This window comes from Hippopotamus amphibius, chromosome 5 (assembly GCF_030028045.1).
Source record: "Hippopotamus amphibius kiboko isolate mHipAmp2 chromosome 5, mHipAmp2.hap2, whole genome shotgun sequence".
Classification (NCBI taxonomy): Eukaryota; Metazoa; Chordata; class Mammalia; order Artiodactyla; family Hippopotamidae; genus Hippopotamus; species Hippopotamus amphibius.
The window spans coordinates 13,652,379-13,676,151 of NC_080190.1; the positions used below are offsets into that span (position 1 = coordinate 13,652,379).

Genomic DNA, 23,773 nt, shown 5'->3' on the forward strand with positions numbered 1-23,773 from the left:
TGTTTTCCATAGTGGCTGTACCAACTTACATTCCCACCAACAGTGCAGGAGAGTTCCCTTTTCTCCACACTCTCTCCAACATTTGTTGTTTCCAGATTTTGTGATGATGGCCATTCTGATCAGTGTGAGGTGATACCTCATTCTGGTTTTGACTTGCATTTCTCTGATGATTAGTGATGTTGAGCATCTTTTCATGTGTTTGTTGGCCATCTGTATGTCTTCTTTGGAGAAATGTCTATTTAGGTCTTCTGCCCATTTGTGGATTGGGTTATTTGCTTTTTTGGTATTAAGCTGCATGAGCTGCTTGTAATAGCCTTGACTTTTAAGCAACTTTTTACTTGAGATTTCTGTTTCTGGAAGCCAAAATAAATAATGCACAGAATCCCAATTTATACTTTCTTAATGCTGTTTTTATTTTTTAAACTTTAAGGTTAGGAATGTTTTTCTGATTATAAAAATAATACTTGCTCACTGTAGAGAATATAGAAAAGACTGAAAGATACAAAGAAGATAAAAACCATCTCTAAGCCCATTAGCCCTAGTGTCTTGAATTAGTCTTTTTTTTAAAAAATTATTTATTTAATTTATTTATTGGCTGCTTTGGGTCTTCATTGCTGCACATGGGCTTTCTCTAGTTGCTGCGAGCGGGGGCTACTCTTCATTGCGGTGCGCAGGCTCCTCATTGTAGTGGCTTCTCTTGTGGAGCACAGGCCCTAGGTGCGTGGGCTTCAATAGTTGTGGCACATGGGCTCAGTAGTTGTGGCTCACGGGCTCTAGAGCACAGGCTCAATAGTTGTGGCGCACGGACTTAGTTGCTCCGTGGCATGTGGAATCTTCCCAGGGCAGGGCTCGAACCCGTGCCCCCTGCATTGGCAGGCGGATTCTTTACCACTGCGCCACCTAGGAAGTCCCTTGAATTAGTCTTTACATAAACAAACTTACGTATATATTTCACATATATATGTACCATGCTAAATATAGATTTTTTTTATGATGGTGTGTTTCACCAACTACAGTTAAAATAAATGTCTCATATTGATCATTTGCCAGTATACATGTAAACGGTTCAGTGTTCACCAGTGTGCTGGGTAAAATCCCCTGGAGCAGGGCCTTACTATACGGAAGTTATATTGCTGTGATAGACCAATCCCTTCAGTTCTAAATGTCTTCTAGTTTCCGTCATGATTTTCTGACCCATAAGCTGATTGGAAAACTAGAACTATGGGGGTTTACAAGCTGTCTGTTGGTTATTTATTTTTTAAAAATATTTATTTTCTGAGTTGGGTCTTCGTTGCTGCATGCGGGCTTTCTCTAGTTGTGGTGAGCAGAGGCTCCTCTTCCTTGTGGTACACGGGCTTCTCATTGTGGCGGCTTCTCTTGTTGTGGAGAACAGGCTCTGGGCACGCAGGCTTCAGCAGTTGTGGCACGTAGGCTCAATAGTTTTGGCTCGCGGGCTCAGTTGCTCTGTGGCACGTGGGATCTTCCTTGACCAGGGCTCGAACCCATGTTCCCTGCATTGGGAGGCGGATTCTCAACCACCCCACTACCAGGGAAGTCCTGGTTATTGCTTTTTAACGTAACTACACAGTGGTCAGAGAATGTGGTTGCTATGATACCAGTCCTTAGACATGCAGAAGAGACTTGCTTTATGACTCAGTATGTTCAATTTTTGTAACGTTTCACATATTCTTCAAAGGAATGTATATTCTGCAGTTGTTGAGTGCAATAGTCTATATGTATTCATTAAATCAAGCTTGGTAATTGTGTTATTCAAATCCTCTAGTCTCTCAAACATTTTTTGGTCCCTTTGATCTATGTGTTAGTGTCCTGCGGCTGCTGAAGCAAACTAGCACAAATGGGTGGTTTTAAACAACAGAAAGACATTCTCCACAGTTCTGGAAGCTGTAACTCTGAAATCAAGGCATTGGCAGGGCTGCCTTCCCTCCGAAGGCTCTAGGGAAGACTTCATTCTTTGCCTCCTCTGGCTTTGGGTGGCTGTTGGCATTTGGTGTGGGAGTGTGGCTGCATCACTCCAATCTCTGCCTCTGTGGTCACACTGCCGTCTCCTCTTCTGTGTCTCCTCTTCTGTTTCTGTCTCTCCTTTCTCTAAAGAAGACACTTGCCATTGGTTTTATGTTCCACCTGGATAATCCAGGTAGCTCTCCTCATCAAAAGATCTTTAATTACATCTGAAAAGACCTTACTTCCAAATAAAGTAACTCACAGGTTCTAGGGATTAAGACACTGGAGATATCTTTTTTTGGGAGCTACTATTTAACCCACTGCAATCTATTAGAGAGATACGTGAAAATCACCTACTCTGATGGTAGATTTTTTTCTTCTTCTGCCAATTTTTGCTTCATATATTTCATGATCATATTATTAGACACACATCTGACTTATCTTGTGTACTGTGTTATCTAGTCACACCTACCCACCCACCTCAAAAGTCTACTGATGACAATCAGTTGTTTGCCTGAAAAAACTTTGTCTTTCCTCTTACATTCTTTACTTGCTGGGCATAGAATTCTAAGCTTATATTTTTCCCCTTCAGCATTCCAGTCAGTTGTCTTTTACTTGAAAAAAAAATTTTTTTTCCATACTCCCAAAATGTCCCAGGGCCAGAAAGTTAGTATAGTTCCAGGCCCAGAGAATCAAAACTGGGTGCTGATTCAAAAAAATATATGCCATTAGTTTAATATGAGGGAACATTGTCTGAAATTAAATCATTCTAAGTGATTGGTCAAAACATTTCATTAAGTATAATGCAATATATTGGGAAAATATTTTTTATGGTTTATTTATTTTACTTTTGGCTGCATGGAGTCTTCATTGCTGTGCTCCGGCTCTCTCTAGCTGCAGTCAGCGGGGGCTACTCCTCGCTGCGGTGTGTGGGCTTCTGCTTTCGGTGCGTGGGCTTTTCATTGCGGTGGCTTCTCTTGCTGCAGAGCACGGCCTCTAAGTGTGTGGCTTCAGTAGTTGTGGCGCATGGACTTAGCTGCTCCCTAGCATGTGGGATCCTCCTGGCCCAGGGATGGAACTGGTGTCTCCTGCATAGGCAGGCAGATTCTTAACCACTGCGCCATCAGGGAAGTCCTATTTGCGAAAATTTGCGTAGAGAAACTGAAACAAACGTGCACACTGACATATACCACAGACAATTTCTCAGTGACTGAAGTGATTCTTCACTTCACACTAATTGCATATCTGTGGAAATAAAGATTCATTATTTGCTAGCTTAAATGTAATAAAGGTTTTTCTAGACCACCATCACTGGCAGCAAGAGTGAGCTCCATAATAAACAATTATAACATATATTCTCATATAATATACTGCTATTGCTATAATTTGAGACTGCAGAGGAAGCAAAGAAGTTATAGTAGTTACCTACTCTTTCTTCCTTGCCCCTCAAAACTCTCACGCATAATCTCAAGTTTGTAGTTAGATTTGTGAAACAGCATACGGAGAGTCGCATTTTTAAGTTTAAAATTTCTGGCCTCAGTGTATGGAGGAGTTAAGAAACTTAAAACAATGCTTCAATTGCGCAATCTTTTTTTTTTAAGCGACTCCGCTATTTCGGTTATTCTCGATTTTGAGGGTTTGGGTCGTGCGGGCTGAGGCCCGTGGGCAATCCTGCCATGGGCCGCCCTGGGCGGTCCCACCCGTTTATAATGCGCGACCCGGAGCCTCTAGTGGCCCCCCAGCTCCGTGGTCAAGCAAAAGCCGAGGCTGCAAGGCCCTCTGCGCTGCGAAAGCACGGTAAATCGGGCGAGCAGACGAAAAACACTGCTGAGACGGGGAGCCTGAGTCACACCGACCGCCAGCCAGGATTTGGGCGCATCTTCAGGAGCCACCTCGACTCCCCGTCGTCCTGGTAACCAAGCTGAGAACGCGCGTGCGCAACCAAGCTCCCTTATCACGTGAGGCCGGCCGGGGGCGGGGCCGACGAATGCGCCTCAGGACTGGTCGCCCAGTTCCCCTCGGCGCGGGACTAGCCCAGGCGGGGCGAACCTCTGCTATACTGCGTGGGGGTGGCTCCCAGCTCCCGCCCCTTTTCGCTTAGCTTTCTCGGGGCTAGTTCCTCGCACCGCGCGCCCTCCTGGCCGCTCCCCCCCTCCGCTTTCCAACTGCCTGTTGGAAGCTGCTGTAAAATGTCGTGAGGGGCGCTGCCGCTTTACGGCTGCCTCTCCCAGACTGGAGCCCGGGAGCGCCCGCCGCCCTCAGCCCTGTCTCCGGGAGTCGGCCCGGCGGAGGTTGGGACGCCCGGCGCGCAGCTGCCTTCCCCGCCGCGCCCGTTCCGGCTCTCGGCGATGTGAGCTCGAGGAGGCTGCGGTGCCCCCCGGCCCGGGGTTGAGACGGGCGGCAGGTGCCTGTGAGGCGGGCGGGTGCTGGGGGCCTGCAGCATGGAGGAAAGCATGGAAGAGGAGGAGGGGGGCAGCTACGAGGCGATGATGGACGACCAGAACCACAACAACTGGGAGGCCGCCGTGGACGGCTTCCGGCAGCCCCCGCCGCCCCCTTCTTCGATCCCAGCCCCTGCCCGAGAACCTCCGGGGGGTCAGCTGCTGGCGATGCCTGCGGTCTCCGTGGACAGGAAGGGCCCCAAGGAGGGGCTCCCGATGGGGCCGCCGCCGCCGCCAGAGGCCAATGGGGTGATCATGATGTTGAAGAGCTGCGACGCGGCCGCCGCCGTGGCCAAGGCGGCTCCCGCCCCCACCCCCAGCTCCACCATCAACATCAACACCTCCACCTCCAAGTTCTGTGAGTCCAGCCTTTCGCCGGCAGCCTGGGCTTTTCTCCTCCCTACCCGGACGCCGAATCCACCCCCCTCGGCCAGCCCCGCTTCCTTTGTTTCAGGCCTGGGTCTCTCTTCCCCTCTCCGCCTCCCTCCCCCGCCTCGTTTGGTGTCCGCGGCCAGCGCCGGAGCGGCCCTGGCTGCTTGTATTACCTGGCCTAAAAGAGCAGCCTGGTTACGCACACAGCCCCAAGTTCTCCTCCAGACGCGATCCGTATCACGACCGGCTGCCTCTCAACACTAGGAAGCTCTTTTCTTCTCCGTTCCCCCCTTAAGTTTCACCCTCAAACGTGAAGGGAAAATAAAGCTGCCCGAGTTTCGTTAGGGAGAGGCCTGCAGTCTTTTTTTGCAGCCAGAGGAAAAAAAAAAAAAAAGAAATCTGTCGACTTGTGATGCTGTGCTTTTAGCCAGTCTACGTCAGACAAGTCAGGAATTAGAAAGTTGACCTGTATCTACACTTCGTTCTTTCCCTTCTCCAGTGCACACTTTCTGCATCCCGATAGGGAAACGTGTGAGTTGCTTCTTGAGTAACACCAGCGCAGTGGAAGCTGCGACATCCGTTTTGAAGCTAATAATGTATAAAATTACTTTTCAGAGCCTACACTCATAAGAGTAAACCATTCGGTATGTCTCCAAACCTGAGATTCTGTTGAATGTCGAACTTTATGATAGTGATCTGCCTTAACGCTCGATTGCAGGCAGAATGATTGGAGACCAAAATCTGTTTTGTAGCCGAAACTCTCTCCAACCAAGGATGTATGCTTCCACAGCTAGGAAAAAAAGTGCTTTTGCTTTAAGTGGGTTTTTTGGGGGGCTGGTGGCGGTAGAAATTGGCCGTCACAGCCAGATTTTTCTCTCTTATTAATAACTGCAAGTTTTGAATAGCATCTGGTAAAGCAACTGGAGATTTCATTTCTAGTTGCTAATTTTATCAAGCTGTACCAGTAATTGTCCAGTTAGCTGTGCAGAGAAAATATCTGCCTTGGTTCAGATATATAGTCATAGCGTTACACATTTTTTTTTTCAAACAAGCACATAACCTTATTTATTTGCCTTCAAGATACCGAGACGTTCATATGTAGGTATGGTTGGTAAGATTCGCTTGTAATTTTTTCTGTATTATGAATACATGAGAATAATGTTTATATCGTATAGCTTGTGTGTTGAAGTCTATGTAGTGAAACCAGACCTGGGACAGAGTGGCAGGGTGATTTATCTAAAAGCTGAAGGAAACTTGCTTTAGTGCTTCAACCACGTTCATTTAAGAATTCAGAAAAATAGCATACAGTTAAGAGCAGAAATCGGTGAAATTAGGAACAAAAGATTTGCCAAACCAGAAGATTGTTTTTTGAAGATAAATAAGCTAAACAGACCTTTGATTTTAAAAAGATGCAAATAAGTGATAAATGGGTAACAGCTACAAATGAGATATTTAAAAAAATAATTTTGTGAATTACTATAGGTTTATAAATTTGGAAGCCTAGAGGAAATGTTTAAATTCTTAGAAAACTACAAACTATGAAAGTTGGTATCAGAAGAAATAGATAGCTTGAGCTAATATTTAATAAACTGAAATGGTAAAACCTCCCCTTTCAAAAACTCTGGATGAAGATAATCTTATAACTGAGTTGCGTCGAACTTTTAAATAAAAATTCCTTTTTAAAAGTTGTTCTGGGAAATAGGAAAAAAAAAGAGAGCGATGCCAAACTCATTTTATGAAGTTGGTGAAGTCTTGATTCCAAAACTAGGTGAGGTCAGTATGAGAAAGTTATACCTCTATTTTCAGTTATTAGCACAAACATGAAAATCCTGCACAAAATACTAGCTCATCAAATCCAATAAGGCGTTAAAAGAATCTTGATCTGTAGAGTTTGATTTAAGAATGTAAGTAAGGTTCAACATCTATTTATCTGTTAATGTATCTCATTAGTAGACTAAAGGAGAAAAGTCATTTCAATACCATAAAATCATTTGATAAGATCCAGCACCTGTATATGATAAAAACTCTTAACAAGCTTCGAACACAAGATAACTAGGTAATGGTCGTTACCAAAAACCTACAGCAAATGATAATACTTAATGGAGAAATTTTAGATATATTTAAGATCAATAACAAGATAAGGATGCCCTCTATCACTGTTACTGTTTAACATAGGAAAGGTCCTGACTGACACTACAGGGGGAAAAATATTGAAAGTATAAGGACAAGAAGGGAAGCAGTAAAACTCATTATTGCCTAGAAGAACCATTAGAATCAAGAGAGAAACTGTTGCAACTAGGAAGAGTTTAGCAGGATTACTGGATTTAAGATCAACCTACAAAAATTAGTAGCATTTAGTACACAAGCAATAAGCAACTAGTAAAAGTAGTCAAAAGTAAAAATTGTATACAATAATAGAAACAAAACAATAGCCTCTAGGAATTAACCTAAGAATACATAAGATCTTTAAGGAGAAAACGTTGATAAGGAGCTAGAAGGGGATCTAAATAAATGGGAAAACTTTCCATGCTCTTGGGATTAGATTATTTATTGTCGTAAGGATGTCAGTTTTCTCCATTTTAATCTGTAAATTTGATTAAACTGCCATCAAAATTCCAGTTGGTTTCTCTAAAAAGCTCAACCTAGATCTAAAATTTACATGGTAGGTGGGATAAAGTCTGAATAGCTAAATCAGTCTTGAGGATTTGCTTTGGGGAGGTGGGGGGCTTATCAGAAGTTAAGATACTGTTTCAAAACTGTAGAAATAAAATCTAGTATAAGTGTAAGAACATAAAAATAGACGAACAAATTGGAGAGCAGAGACTTACCTATATGTGTTCAGGAACTTAGGATAAAGGTGGTATCATAAATCTTCAGAGAAAGGAATCATGTTGCTAGGAAGAGTGGCTCCCTCTATGGAGAAAAAACAAATGTAACACCACAGAGGGGGTGAACAATGGATGATTAAAGATCTAAATGTGAAAGGAAAAGTTATAAAATTAATGGAAGACAGTATTGAAGCACTTTCCTTAGGGACAGGGAAGGGTATCTTAAAGCTGAAACTTATACAGGTGAAAAAATAATGACTGATTATATAAAAATTAAAGATTTTCATTCCCTGACAGATGAAAGAATTAGAGAAGATATTTGCAGTGCCTAAAATTGCCAAGGGATTTAGCCTTGAATTTATTCAGCTTTTGTTTGTCTGCAAAAGTATTTTACCTTCATCTTCTAAGGATATTTTTGCTGGATATAGAATTCTAGATTGACAGTCTTGCCTTTGTTTTTCCTTTCAGTACTTTAAGGATGTCTTTCCTTTGTCTTCTGGCCTCATTTATTTCTTATAATAAATGTCTGAATATTCTTATTTTTGTTCCTCTCTATGTAATGTGTCCTTTTTCCTGGCTACTTTTAAGATTTTCACTTTATCTTTTATTAAATCAAATGTAATTTGATTGTGATGTTCCTTGGGGTAGGGTTTTCTTTAGCTTTATTCTTTTTAGTGTTCTTTGAGCTCCTTGGATTTGTAGGGTTCTAGAATTTGTCAGATTTGGAACATTATCATTTGTTATGTATTTTTTCAGAGTTACTGCCCCATGCGCCTCAGTTGCACACGTGCCAGGCCACTTGTCACTGCGCACCCAAGTCACTGCGGCTCTGTTCATTGTCTTTCCCAGTGACTCCACCCCCGTGTTTCAGTTCACATAAGCTTCCATTGCTGTGTTGTGTTTGGTGTCTAATTTGTTGTTAATTCACTCTTAATCAGAAGTTCCAACTGTTTTGTTTTTTATTGTTTTTTTGTGTTTTTGTTTTTTTTTTTTACTTTGTTTTATTTATTTTTTGGCCACACTACACATGTGTAGGATCTTGGTTCCCCCACCAGGGATCGAACCTATGCCCCCTGCAGTGGAAGCAAGGAGTCTTTACCACTGGACCAGGAGGGAAGTCCCCCAACTGTTTTTAATATAGGCTGTCATTGGGTCCAGGTTTCAATCAATCAATTGACCAAATTGTTATAATCATATCTAGTTTCTTGAGATAGTACAATGATAAAGAATCTTCAATAAGTGTATTCATTTTTGATAACTTAAGTCTTGTCTAAAGTTATGTTTGAGTCTTCAGAACACTTAAAATCTTCCAAAAGTCCATATAGGCATACCTCAGAGATATGATGGGCTCTGTTTTAGACCACTGCAATATTGCAATAAAGCGAGTCACATGAATTTGATTTCCCAGTGCATGTAAGTTATGTTTACAGTATAGTATAGTATGTTAAGTGTGCAATAGCATTATGACTAAAAAACCCAATGAATATAACCTAATTAAAAATGCTTTACTGCTAAAAAGTGCTAAATATCATTTGAGCCTTTAGCAAGTTATAATCTTTTTTGCTGGTAGAGGGTTTGAAATATTGTGAGAACTAGCAAAATGTGACAGAGATGCAAAGTGAGTAAATGCGGTTGGAAAAATGGTGCTGATAGACTTGCTTGACTCGGAGTTGCAACAAAACTTCAATTTGTAAAAAGCATAGTATCTGCAAAGTACAGTAAAACAAAGCACAATAAAATGAGGTATGCTTGTAGTTCTTTTGGAATGAAGGCTGGCTCCTGTTTGTTTAGATTTGGTGCTTGTTTCCATGGGAAATTCAGTTTAGTTGGAGATTTATTTCCAGGTAATAAGGTGTCAGGAGCTCCGGTCAAGTAAAGATTAGTCTCTTATTGGGGAGGAAGGGTGCTTCTTAGGTAAGGAAGGCTCAGTGAGTTTTGTGAGGTGAGGGTCTCAGATTGATCCAACCATACCAAACTGACCCCATTTCAGGTCTCAGGGTCTTACCATTTCACGATCAGTGCCCTAACTTAAGAGATGTCTCTAGACTTTGGATTTTTTTTTTATTTGATAATTCCATAACTTGCAGAATCATTGTTTTAGATTTTTGGCTATATCAACCCTGTGCCTATAAGAATTAAGAGGTTCTTTTTTTTTTTAATATTTATTTTATTTTTGGCTGTGTTGGGTCTTAGTTGTGGCACGTGGGATCTTCGTTGCAGCATGCTGGCTCTTTAGTTGTGGCTTGCAAGCTCAGTAGTTGCGGCATGTGGGCTTAGTTGCCCCACAGCATGTGGGATCTTAGTTCTCCGACCAGGGATCGAACCTGTGGCTCCTGCATTAGAAGGCAGATTCTTAACCACTGGACAGCGAGGGAAGTCCCCAGCAGATTCTTTTATGCAGTTATGGATGCTCTTTGGTCCCTCTGTTTATTGAGTTAATCATTTTCTTAAAGCTTTCACCTGTCATCAGAATCAGCCCACCACAACAGTTCTTGTCTTTCTTATTTCCATCATAACGGGCATAGCAGTCTGCCATGTTGTTTTCTTTAAGAACTTTATTCCAGGTATCTACAGGTGATAAGTAATTCTTTGCTGCTACATGCCATGTACTATTAGTATTTATGTTCTCTAATGGTGGCAATATCATCATTACCTTTAAATCCAACTAGATTGGAAAACCAAAGCCAGCTTCCTAGCTTTTAAGAGTCTGTGTCCTGTAACTACTCTGGTACCAAATACTTTATCTGTCACAGTTCAGTGCAAGAAAACAGTAGGTATCTAAAGCAACAGGAGATTTAATAGCAGAAATTAGGTCCTTTGTAAATTGTTGGAAAGGTAGGTGGTATGAAGCCAGTGAGGCTGCTCCACTAAAGTTGCATTCCAGGGGGCAGGCTGCTGTTGCTGCCACCACCGCCATCCTTACATCATCACAGTTGCCTCCCTCATCCTTGAAGTTGGTGACCAGACACTGGAACTTGGAATTTAGCTGCCACAAATTCTGACGTCTCTAACTTATTTGCCAGAACCACCAGCAGCAATAAGTGTCCTTTGTCTCTCTTTGTCCTTTCATATCTCATTCAGATGCATCTCATTGATAGAATGTAATCTGGGAAGTGTAATTATTTAGTTCAGTTTTTCATTGCACATTAGTCAGCTTTCTGTGATAAGTAACCCAAAATTTCAGGAGCTTATGGAACAACAAAGGCTTATTTCTTTTTCATGTTACGTTAGTGGCTGACAGTTGGCTGTGGCTCTTTACATGTCATCTTATTTCGAAGAGCAGCTCTTTTGTGGGTGCTGTCAGTCTTGGCAGAGGCAAAGAGGAGAGTGGACAGCAACACACAATGGCTTTTAAAGCCTCTGCTTGGATGTAGCATATGTCACATCTGTTTATATTCCAAATGTATTAAATAGGCTAGAATGGTCCCCTGTCTGAATGTATTGGGGCTTGGGGCAGGTAGAACTGGAGCGTGAGGATAATAGGCACCAAATGGATGGAAGGAGGGGGTGGGAGGGATCTTGAATTGACTGACGATATGTTGCCCTGATCTGAGGAGAATTAGGAACCCAGTGCACCAAGAGCTTCTCCAGATGAATAAAAGCTGCACAGTATTTTTTTTTTTTTGCACAGTATTTTTAATTGAACTCAATGAAATTGTTCTTTGTTTTTAAAATTAGACTCAGAAGTATGTTAAAATTGGCTTTGGAATTTAGTGAAAGTGTTAACTGATTTTAGTAAATCCTAAATAAAGTTGCTCTTTACTTGATCAGGTCCCATCTGTCAGTTTCCAGATTGGTTGTTTCTTTTACAAATGGACCAGTTAATGTGTTCAGGCCTTAAAGCATGCACTGTTCACAGCATCTGTGGGGTTACTTGGTACCTTCTTGCCTTCCAGCTTAGTGTGCTGCAGCACGATCACTATGATACCAATCAGTTGTCCGAATTTCAGGATCTTGTCCTGCCGTTTTTTTTTAAGTATTTATTACTTATTAATTTATTATTTTTTGGCTGCATTGGGTCTTCGTTGCTGTGCGAGGGCTTTTCTAGTTGCGGCAAGCAGGGGCTACTCTTTGTTGTGGTGAGTGGACTTCTCAGTGCAGTGGCTTCTCTTGTGGAGCACAGGCTCTAGGCGCACCGGCTTCAGTAGTTGCAGCACGCAGGCTCAGTAGTGGCGCACGGGCTCAGTTGCTCTGCGGCATGTGGGATCTTCCGAGCCCAGGGACCAAACCCGTGTCTCCTGCATTGGCAGGTGGATTCTTAAGCTCTGCGCTAGGAGGGAAGTCCCTTTCTTGCCATTTTTTGACATGAATTGCACGAAGTAACAGTGGTGAAACTGTAAGAGAAAGCCATTGTAATGTTTATGTAAGGCCCAGTCGCATATCCCTAAAGAAAATGAATGCTGTTTACTTCCTCTTTAAACTGTAACTCTGTAAGCCACAGACCATATATAATCACATTGTAAATTATTAACTGCTATATAAAATATTTTTGTGGATATTCTTTTGTAATATGTCTTGGCAGGGCAAACTGGCCTTTCATTTTTCTTCTTACTTTTGTAATTGTTTGGCTGTTAGCCTCTATAGATAGAGTATAGATAAGTAATTTGTAGTTGCAGGTGTGCTGACTAGAATGACATTTTATCCAACAGATATTTATTGTCTTCTGTATGCCAGGGTAATAGTTTAGCCTCTGTTGATGAATGAGACAGAGTTTAATGTGGGGGTTGATGGGCAGATGATTGTGATGCAGTATAATTAAATGCTGTAGTAAAGTTACGTATGTACATGGTAGCATAGAGGAACAGAGAACCTTTGAAAGTGAATAAAAGTTGGGGAGGATTGAGGTGGCAGGATTGAGCTTGAAGAGACTTCCTTGGCAGAGGGGGAGGCCTATGTGGACAACCCAGAGTTGAAATTATTGTAGGAGCATAGGGTGTGAGGAGGGAGTGGCACAGATTAAACCTGGATAGATAGAAAGGTCTAGATGGAAGACGCCTGCCAGGTTAGAGGTGGGATTTTCTTCTGTAGGAATAGGAGCCATTGAAGGATTTAAGGGAGTCAACGTGGTAAAATTTGTCTTAGCGTGTTAATCTAGATTAGAAGGGAAAGAGAATGGAGACATAGAGACTCGTTAAGGGGTTGTAATTATTGTAGTCTAGACAAGAGATGACAGCCTGAACAAATAAAGCATTGAAAGGTGGTTTCAGATTTTGGAAATTTGGGGACTACAGTCTATAAAATTTGGGGGTGAGGAAGGGAGGATATAGGTACCTGAGGAGTATAGGTAGGGTGTGTGTGTGTCTGTGTCTTTTTTAAGCTATCTGTGGAATGTGTGGGTGGAGAGGTCCCATAGGCGGTGGGTAAACTGAGCTTCTCATTTCCTGTGCCTTAGAATATTGGCAGTACTGAAACAAAAAGTTAATTTCACCAGATTTGTTTTTCCCTTTCTGAGGATTTGAGAGTCACCAAACTCTTTGGTCTTAGAACAAAACAACACAGAACTTTGCTTTTATACAGACTTATAATTTAAAAACTCAAGCTGTGAAAAGGTATATAATGAAAATCAGTGATTCCCTCCTTTGTTCCTTCCCATTCCTGGGCCTGTGATCCAGAGTCAGTTATTTTTAATTCATTTAGTTGTCCCTTCTGGTATTTATCCATACGTTTCAATGTGTTAGTATTGTTATTGATTAATGTTATATATTATCTATTGACCTATAATTTACATGAGGTTTTAGTTATCTTATACCTTTACACACCTTACCTCTTTAATTCTTTTAATATCACAATTTTTGGTTCAAAATAAACCATATTTACATTATGACTATGTAAATATTCACTGAAGGGCCAGGAGTGTACTCAGATTACATTTTCTTTCACATAGAACTGTTGTTAAGTTGCCTGACTACTCTTGCATAGTTTTTAAAAAAACTTATTCTTAAAGTTTTTGAACATCTTTATCTGATCTATCATATACTGTCACTGGTGGGTTTTTTTTTCTTTCCCCAAATATTTTCCCCTAGTTGTGAGTTATTTTTTAAAATATTTAAAAAATTTATTTATGTTTGGCTTAGTCAGCTCTTAGTTGTGGCACGTGGGATCTTTTGTTGTGACATTCGGACTCTTTGTTGCGGTGCTTGAGCTTCAGAGCACTTGGGCTCAGTAGTTGCAGCATGCAGGCTCTGCAGTTGTGGCACACGGGCTCAGTTGCCCCGTGGCATGTGGGATCTTAGTTCCCCAACCAGGGATCAAACCCGAGTCCCCTGCATTGGAAGGTGGATTCTTAACCACTGGATCACCAGGAAAGTCCCATCACTGGTATTTTTGAAATGCTCAATGAATCAGTATTTTCTTTTTGTCTGTTTGTGAAGCTGTTAGTCTTCCTGTTCCTATTTATTCCTTAAGGCCCACAGTTGCCACTCAGGGACTTCACAGCAGTTGGAATGATTATTACTTGATGTCTTTCTTTTTATTTATTTATTAAAATTATTTTTAAAAATTTGAAATATAGTTGATGTACAATATTATGTTAGTTTCGGATGTACTACATAGTGATTTCATGCATCATGAAATTGTCACCACAATAAATCTAGTAACTGTCTCTCCTTATTGTGGTCACAGATGATTTTTACTACTTTTGTGTTTTAAACTTCCTGCTGACTATGTAAGTGGCTGATCTACTATGTTTACTATATGTTTGCCTTTATTAGTGAGATTTTTTCTTTCACAATTTTCATATTTTGAGTTGTGACCTTTTCTGCTTAGAGAACCCCTTTAACATTTCTTGTAAAGTTAGTTTAGTGACACTGAACTCTTATCTTTTGCTTATCCGTAAACTCTTTGTCTCTCCTTCAAATCTGAATGATAACCTTGTTGGGTGAAATATTTTTGGTTGTAGGTTTTTTCTTTCATCACTTTGAAAATATGTTATCCTCTTCTGGCCTGCAAAGTTTCTGTTGAAAAGTCAGCTGTGAGTCTTTATGGGAGTTCCCTTGTATGTAACTAATTTCTTTTCTCTTGCTGCTTTTAAGATTGCTTTCTTTAATTTTGCAGTTTTAATTATATGTGTCTTATCGTGGACCTCTTTGAGTTCATCTTGTTTGGGACTCTCTCTGCTTCTGGAATTAAATGTTTCCTTCCCCAGGTTAGGGAAGTTTTCGGCTATTTTTCTTCAGATAGGTTCTTTGCCCCTTTCTCTCTTCTCCTTTTGAGACCCCTGTAAAGTTAGTATGCTTGATGTTATACCAGAAGTCTCTTAAACTATCCTCATTTTTAAAAATTATTATTTTTTCTATTCAGCTTGGGTGATTTCTGCTACTGTCTTCCAGATCACTGACCTGCTACTCTGTGTCCTCTAATCTACTGTTGATTCCTTCTAGTGTGTTTTTAATTTTCGTTATTGTATTCTTCAGCTCTTCTTGGTTCTTAGTATTTTCTAACTATTTGTTGAAATTCTCCCCATGTTCCTCCATTCTTCTGAGTTAGGGAGCATCTTTATGATCATTACCTTGAACTCTTTATGTACATTGCCTGTCTGCTCTTCCTTTAGTTCTTTTTCTGAAGTTTTGTCTGTTTTCTTTGTTTGGAACATGTTCGTCTTTCTGCTTATCTTGCCCAATTCTCTGTGTTAGGTAGGTTGGTTACATTTCCCAATCTTGGAGAAGTGGACTTATGTATGAGACATACTGTGGGTCCCAGCAGCACACTCCCTTCTGGTCACCAGTTCTGTGATATATATATATATGCTCTAGGGGTGCCTCCAATAGGGCTTCCTGTCCCCTTCTGTTATGGCAGGGCTGCTCCAGTGGGTGCGCTGGTAGGTGGGGCTGGCCCTCAGCCTGGCTGTGAGACCCTGTCTCATGTGGTGGCTGCGGGCCTGCTGGAGAGGAGGGTAGGCTTCCCCTGTCTGCCTGACCTTGGGGCTGGGGCTGACCTGCTGGTAGGTTGGTCCCCAGTGCTAATAAAGTAGGGGGAGGATTCCAAAATGTCACTTGCCAGTGCTGTGTTATCCTGGTAGAATGAGTTCCCCCAAATGGCTACTGCCAGCATCTCCATCCCCAGGGAAAGTTCCAGTTGCCTCCTGCCTCTCCAGAAGATCAGCAAGTGGGTCTCACCCAGGCTTCTTTCAATTTACTGCCTCTGTGCTGAGATTTGGAGTGTGTGAGATTTAACATATGCCCTTTAAGAGCAGTCTGTTTCCTACAGCCCTCTGGCTCTCTTGAACATAAGCCCTGCTGGTTTTCAAAGCCAGATGCAGAATATCTGGGGCTCCTCTTCCTGGTGCAGGAAGCCTGAGCAGGGGAGCCTGATGTGGGGCTTAGAATCCTCACTCCTTGGGGAGAACCTCTGTGATTGTGGTATTCCTCTGCTGTTCCTCCCATTTGTGGATTGCTGACCTGGGGTGTGAGTCCTGAGTGTACCGCATCTCCACCCCTCTTACTCTACTTAGCTCATTTGTGGTTCCTTCTTTAGGTATGTAGTTGTGGAATATCTTTTCTGATAGTTTTTAGGCCATTCTCATAGATAGCTGCTCTGTAAGTAGCTGTAATTTTGGTGTATCCATGTGAGGTGGAATGAGTTCAGGGTTTTCCACTCTGCTGTCTTGGCCACCTCACTTCATGTCTTTCTTTTTACTGGTGTATTCTTTGTGTGTGTGTGTGTGTGTGTGTGTGTGTGTGTGTGTACACAGAACATATCTTCTAGCAGCCTCTTGGGGAAATGTGTATGGCTATCAGTCTCAGGTCTTGAATATATAAAAACGCTCCTTTCACACTTGATTGGCAGTTTCGGTATAGAATTCTTACCTAAATAATTTTTAAATTGTTTCTTCGTTGACTTTAAGCTTTCAGTGTTACAGTGGAGAATTCAGGTGCCCTTTTTATTCTTATTATTTTGCGTGTGGCCTTTTTTTCCCTTGAGAAATTGTTGGGATGTTTCCTTAGGTTAACGAGTCAGTGTTTTTCTCCCTTTGCATTTTCTCTACTCTTCCTTTTCTCTGGAATTATTGGTAGTCAAATGTTGAATTTCCTGTTTTGATCTTCTAAGTCTGTTAACTATTTTTAGTATATTCTATTTCTTTTAATGTTCTGGGAGAGTTTCTTGATGTTTACTTTTTTCTTTTAGATTTTTAACAACGGCTATATCTTAGTGTTTGGAATTTGTCTTTGTCATTACTGTTATTAATTTTTATCTTCTCAGAGCATAGTAATTGTAGGGTTTTTTTAAAGTTTTCTTTTATTTTCTTAATTATCTTTGCTTTTATCTTTGCAATTTTTATTTGTTTTGATCTGTAATGTCTGAGACTTTGCAAATTTTGGTGATCCTTAACTGTCTGTTCATATTTAAAAGTGAAAAAGGCTAATTGGTAGCTCTGCGTTTACAAGGGACCTTGCCAAGTGTAAGTGTTGGGCTTCACTTCAGGCTAATTGGATCCAAAGCTGCTATTTTCTTGGGGAACTGCCAAATAGTATGTGAAAGTCTTTTCTCTGGGACTGTTCAGTTTCTCTAGGGGAGGGTCTTCTTCCATTCTGGGAGAATGGTAGGGTTGGGTAGGTGGGGCAGGAAGTAAAGACATTTCTCCTGGTATTCTAGAATTAAAGAAAAGGAGCAGAGTTAGATATTTGAGCCTTTCTTATTTTGACTTTTGACTTTACTTAAATCTTCCAGCCCTGTGCTTCCCATACACCTACCTACCCACCAGGTATCTGTGTCCTGAAGTCCCAAAGCTTTTAACTTTCAGTTCTGTGTGGAATAACCCTTTTCTCTTTTTTACTGTTCTTCACTTTCTACTACACCCACCAGCTAACTACTTCTAAATAAACCTTGCTCGCTGTATCCTGTCCTTAGGTCTTGAACTTCTCAGGGTCCTGCAGGGCAAGATCTATTGATGTTTCCATCTCAGCACACACTACCTTATGCTACTACTTCAGAGTTACTTTCCTTGTCTTAATGCCGTGGAGAGTTTGACTTGTTTAAATCTTTCAGGAAATAACAGAATTTTAAAACTATGGCAGACTTGCAATTAGCATGGTTTGCACGTACGTGATTTCAGTTGAGCAGATACTTTCTATTTGAATATTGTGAGATTTTGGATTAGTTGGAGTTGGAGCCATAGCACTTGACCTTTTCATATATGTACTTTCATAACATGTTCATTGTGGGAACTGTGTCACAGGCTCAGGTGCTATGTTGTAATTGTAGAATAATGTTGTGCAGTAACTAATTCTAAATAAAGAGAAAACTCCGTTTATTTATTAGACTACACAGCCTTGTTCTGCTTCTGATTCTCTTCCACTCTGATTGATCTTTTTCTTTTTCCCCAAAGGCTTCTCCCCATTCTGCAGGCTTTGTTCTTGGCCTTCAGCTTCTCTCTGTCCATTGCTTGAAAGATTTCAGACATCCCCTTGTGCTAGAGGGAGAATACTATTCTACCAGGTGGTAATGTTTTGCACACACAGATTTACAAGATTGTTGTTGATAGATAGGCACGCTGTGGCAACCAGAAGTCATCATTTTCCTCTTAGATCACGTACGCCTAGCCAGAGTTAAAAGGAAAGCCCAGAGCTTCTTTCTCCTAGTCCATTTGTCAGATTATCTAATTGTAATTAGTTATAATAATCTAAAAAGTCATTATGTTTGAGGCATAATTTAGCTCATTTAATTTGGCTTAATCATTTCATAATTGCCAATACTGTATTCTTCTTAAGGAGCCAATTCTTAATGAAAGTTGCTTTTTTGGTGGGGAGAAGGGACATGGAAAAGTAGAACTTTAATGCTTTTTTGACAAAAAACAGTTCCTAGCTGCCCTTTAAATGTTTTTCTTTGCTACATTTACACTTCTATTTGACTAAGTTGTTCCGAACCAACAACCATGTGCTAGCAATTGAGAACAGAGGACCACCTGTGACCCTTGGCTGTCCTGAGCTGAAAAGAAGCATTAGGCAGTGGTTCTTAAAGTAGCGGGTGTGAGAGTCGCCTGGAGGGCTCAGGTGGATTTCTGTGACATGTGTTACACTCTCCCCCCTTTTCTGACTCCACGGGTCTGAGTTGGCGCCTGACAGGTTGTATTTACATCAAGTTAACAAGTTTCCAGCTGATGCTGGTGCTGCTCTGGATATCACATTTTGAGAGCCACCGATAGAAGGTGGCTCTTTGCAGTAGACCAAGAATGTATTAAAAATACCTGCTATAATTTCTGAATATGTCCTCCCATTACAAATAAATCACAAGGAAAAAGCTCAAAAGGAATATCTGGTAGGGCTTACTTGGTTTGCTTTAGCCTGTGTGAAACCAAATGCAGGTCAGAGCTACTAATAAAGTAGTATGCCTTGGACTGTTTTTATATTAAACATTTATTTTGACTTTCATTAAATTTACTTCACATACATTATTGAATACCTATCATGTGCTAGTTTGGAGTTGGGGCTCTAGCGTTGAATTCCTTCTCGAAGGGGCTTATGTCTAGTTTGAGGGAGATTGATAATAAACACATAATATGTCAAGTGTTGATAAGCTGCTTGGATAACAGAGTATGAGAGCTGAACATATTTATTCCTGCCTGGTGTGAATTACATATCCCTAATAGTTTCTCACTTATTAGCAACCTGATAATATTTCCTGAACCTTAGATTCCAGCTATTCCATGTGTTTTAGATTTTATTTCACTTTATTTTAGTAAAGGTCAGTTGTAATACTTTCTCAATAGAACTGAGGCTACGTGAGATTATCGTATGAGTTTTGAAGTTTAAGCCTTGTGGCGTGATGTTTTGAGGCCAATGTGAGGGTTTTTAAGTTTTTTGAACTTGAATGTCTCTAGAGGGCACTATGCATTCTCCAGTTCATTGAAATGCTCACTGCTCTTTTTCATTCTTATACCAGGCCTGTTTCACTCATTTATGTTACTGGCCTGGGCCTTGTAGGCATTTGAGTTTAGAAAACTCAACATTGTTTTCAAGATGGAAAATCTAACCTAGATAAAATTTAGTTATTCAATGGTAATTTCATTTTGGTTTAGGTTGCATGTTTTATATTTGTTTCGGTTAGTCTGAACTTTTTTGTGGACAGAGTTGAAAGTGATTGATTATATTTCTCTAACAAGAGGATCTTAAGACCGCGTGTGTGCGTGCACACACACATACACACACACATACTTTGAGGCTGTGTGTGTATCAAATGTTAGAAAAACCAAACAGCTAATATATTTTGTTTGTTCTAAATCAGAGATTGGGTTGAGATTAGCAAGGAATTAAATATTTTAAAGTTTTCTGGATCATCATTTTAAATGTTGGCCGCAGATTGGTATGTAAAGCCTTCCTAATCTTTGGCTGAGTGTGTGTATACCAACTAGTGCTCATGCTTCAAACTCCCTGTAGCTCTGCAGATACTTGTCTGTGTTCTTCTTCCCTTTGCTACTGTGGTGAAGACTGGGTGGCTCCTGGGAAGAAAGTCATGTTAGCTAGTGTCTTAGTCTGTTCATGGTGCTGTACAAGACTGTCATAGACTGGGTGGCTTATTTATCTCTCACACTTCTGGAGGATGAGAAGTCCAAGATCAAGGCGTTGGCAGATTTGGAGTCTGGTGAGAGAGCCTGCTTCCTGGTTCATAGAAAGAAGGCCATCTTCTTGCTGGGTCCCCACATGGCAGAAGGGGTGAGGGAGTTCTCTAGAGACACTAAATCCATTTATGAGGGCTCCACCCTCATGACCCAGAAACCTCCCAAAGGCTCCACCTCCTAAAGCCATCACATTAGGGGTTAGGATTTCAATACATGAATCTTGGGGGGACATGAACATTCACTCCGTAATAGCTAGCATGTAAGTGAATTGGTTTTCTGTTATTTTTCAAGCAAAATATATGTGGAAATAGATTTATATTATGTATATGTGGAAACAGATATAGCTTCTTTTTAGATGTGGAAGTAGGATTTAAGATTTTCTGCTGTAACTTGTGCCTTTTTCATTTTGGTTTAAAAGTCTCTTTTCAAAGATGTTTAAGAACAGAGGTTTTTTTTTGTTTTTTTTTTAATGCCACATGAAAGACACCTGAGAGGCATTAGAAATCGTTTCTGTAGCAGGACTTCATTCTGCCCTTACAGCTGTGGGACTTCACATCTTAGGTTCTTTTTCCTCTGTCATATCTTTGACTTGGAGAGTTGCCGAAGTGTGAAACCTATGCTTGGAAAGCAGGCATCTCCCCAGCTGCAGCGCAGGGTGGAGTTCATTGAATTGAGCATTCCGGGAGCCCATGAGGTTGGCATGTTCATTCTTGGCTTTCAGTACTTGAAGTTTTTTTTTCTGAGCATGTCACTTAGCTTCTTTAATTCCCAGCATTTGACAGAGAGCAGGTCTTTGTTGTGGTTTCGATGATAAACACTGATAGGATGTTCGATAATCTAGAATCACACAGTGAGAAAGTTCTTTGTTTTTCAGTTATTTTCAAATTTTTTCCAGGTTTTTTTTTGTTTTGTTTTTTAATCCTTCTGAAAGGAGAAAGGTGGTATTCTGGAGCTAGTATGTAACACTTCTCAACATCTGCCTTCTTTTTCCACAGGGAAAGCAAGCTTCACTCAGAACCTTCAAAGGCAGTAGGACCTAGCTAGAACTTAATAACACTGTTTATTTCTATATTGCAAATGATACTACTTTTCTGTTTTTGATCAATTCTTTTTTTGTTTTAAGTGCAAGTAATTTTATGCACAAAGGGGTGATTCTAGGAAGCACCTGCAGGAGTATGGAGACAATTCACAGGGATGGTAAGGAAGCCAGTAAAGAGGTCAGCAGTGTGGGGACTGGAGTGTAATCCCAGCGGGGACTTGGGAGTCAGTGCAGTCCTCACCCACAGTAAATGGAAATGCTGGGTATTTACACCAAGTTTTTTTTTTATTAATTAATATATTTATTTTTTGGCTGCATTGGGTCTTCATTACTGCTCACGGACTTTCTCTAGTTGTGGTGAGCAAGGGCTACTCTTCATTGCGGTGCGTGGACTCTAGGTATGCTGGCTTCAGTAGTTGTGGCACTTGGGCTCAGTAATTGTGGCTTGCAGGCTCTAGAGCACAGTCTCAGTAGTTGTGGCGCACGGACTTAGTTGCTCGACAGCATGTGGGATCTTCCCGGACCAGGGCTCGAACCCATGTCCCCTGCATTGGCAGGCAGATTCTTTTTTTTTTTTTTTTTTTTTTTTTTTTGGCACACGGACTTAGTTGCTCCGCGGCATGTGGTATCTTCCTGGAGCTGGGATCGAACCCGTGACCTCTGCATTGGCAGGCGGATTCTTAACCACTGCGCCACCTAGGAAGCCCGGCAGGCAGATTCTTAACCACTGCTCCACCAGGGAAGTCCCTACACTGATTTCTCATTAGTCACTACTTGATGGTTGCTCCTGGGGGTGTTACTTCTCTAGAACTTACAACATGTCCCTCCTTCAGGCAGAGCAACGCCAGCAGCCAGAGAGAACACTGTGCATATAATGGTAGGTGTTGACAGTGGCCTTTGTGGACCACTGTAAATGGGTGGGGTACCAATAGTTTCAGCTTCGCTCCCAAACTCTCCTGCATCCTCCTCATCTTAGTCAACGGCAACCCCATCCTTTGGTGCTCAGGCTAAAAACTATAGAGTCATCTTTGACCCTTGTCTCACATCTCACATCCAAACCATCAGCAAATGTTGTTGGTTCTACCTTAAAATATATTCAAAATCTGACCTTTCCTCTTGCCCTCACCGCTACCATCTGGTCCAATCCCCCATCATCTCACAGCCTTCTAATTTATTGCTATTACAGCAGTTGGAATGATCCGTAGAAAATCAAAGTCAGATTACATCACTTGTCTGCTCAGAACCCTCCACATGTCTTCATTTTAGAGTGAAAGGCAAGGTCTTTCCATTGCCCATAAGGCCCTCCAGGATCTGGCCTCCTTTTGTGTGTGTGTGCCTGTCTGTGCACACACATGTATAGTTCTTTTTGTTATTAGCCTTATATGTAGTCAAAACATTCCTTTCTTCTCTATCCCCCCCCCCCCCGCCTTTTGTTTTGTTTTGTTTTAGTGTGGGTTATGTGATTAATTTGTAAACTAGATTCATTTGTCACAGTTTGCATTCCATCTTTACCACTGCATCCTGGTTGAAATTTTTTTTTCGTACAGTGAATGTACTTTTTATAGTGTGTAGTTCTGTTAGTTTTGACAAATGCATGGAGTGGTGTATCCGCTACTCCAGTTCCATACAAAAGAGTCCATTGTCTTAAAAATTGCTTCCTCCTTCCCCTTTGTAGACAATCCTCTTTCCACCTTCTAGTCCTGGCAGCCACTGATCTGTTTTCCTCCCTATGGTTATGCCTTTATGAATAAGTGAGTCTTACCACATGTAACCTTTTTGGTCTGATTCTTAGATTTAGCAGAATGTGTTTAAGGTTATTGCATGTTGTGTAAATCAATAGTTCACTCATCAAGTGTCCTTTAAGTATATTTAAGCAAAAAAAAAAAGGTGAATTGATTGAAAGAAATTATTGAACAAACACAATAGAGGTGGCACATAGATATGAGAAATGTCTTGAACCTGAATGACTAAAATTTGGAAATCAGTAGTGTGCTAGAAATATGCTAGGTCAAGGCTTTGCTTTACCTGATACCTCTGCAAGTGATTAGCTGTGTGCTCTTGGGGAAGTCAACCTTCTGCTCCTGAGTTTCTGGTAAAATAAATAGTAAAATGGCTGATGTAGTATTTGTTAGTGCCTATTGTGGTTCATAAGACACAGGGTATCTTAGGTGCTTTGGGTAGTTCTTTTTTAACATTAGCATTTCATCGTTGGGAAGCACCCATCACCCATGGATTTCACAGTTGTTAGGACAATGCTTTATTAAACCTGTCATGGAGGAATAAGAGCCAGCCATTAGGAATGAGGTAAACCTTCAGTGTAAGGTTCCAGTTCAGTGGCGTTTCTTCTGTTGGGCTTATCTAAAGGGTAGGATAGGGAGAGCTTGAGTCAGAGCTGCAGTCATGTCCAGGAGGTACTGGTGGTGCCGTAAGTCTCTGCAGGTTTCTAGCACCGTAGCATTTGGAATTTAAACTCCATAGTCCTTTCCTTATGTAGATTTTCCCGGGGTGTCTGTAAAGATTGATTGGAGGTCATAGTTTCCCACAACTTTGTTGTGGTTCATGAATAGGCCATCTTGTC

At 41.2% G+C, this 23,773-nt stretch overlaps 1 protein-coding gene across 2 annotated transcripts in view; it reads left to right on the plus strand.

The window, feature by feature from the left end:
• Positions 1 to 3,950: 3,950 nt before the first annotated feature.
• CACUL1 (CDK2 associated cullin domain 1) overlaps positions 3,951 to 23,773 on the plus strand; it is a 77,761-nt gene continuing 57,938 nt past the window's right edge. For both annotated transcript variants that reach the window (XM_057734992.1, XM_057734993.1), the window contains exon 1: positions 3,951 to 4,761. In XM_057734992.1, coding sequence (XP_057590975.1) covers positions 4,404 to 4,761 — 358 coding nt within the window. In that variant the 5' untranslated portion in view covers positions 3,951 to 4,403. The remainder of the gene's footprint in view (positions 4,762 to 23,773) is intronic.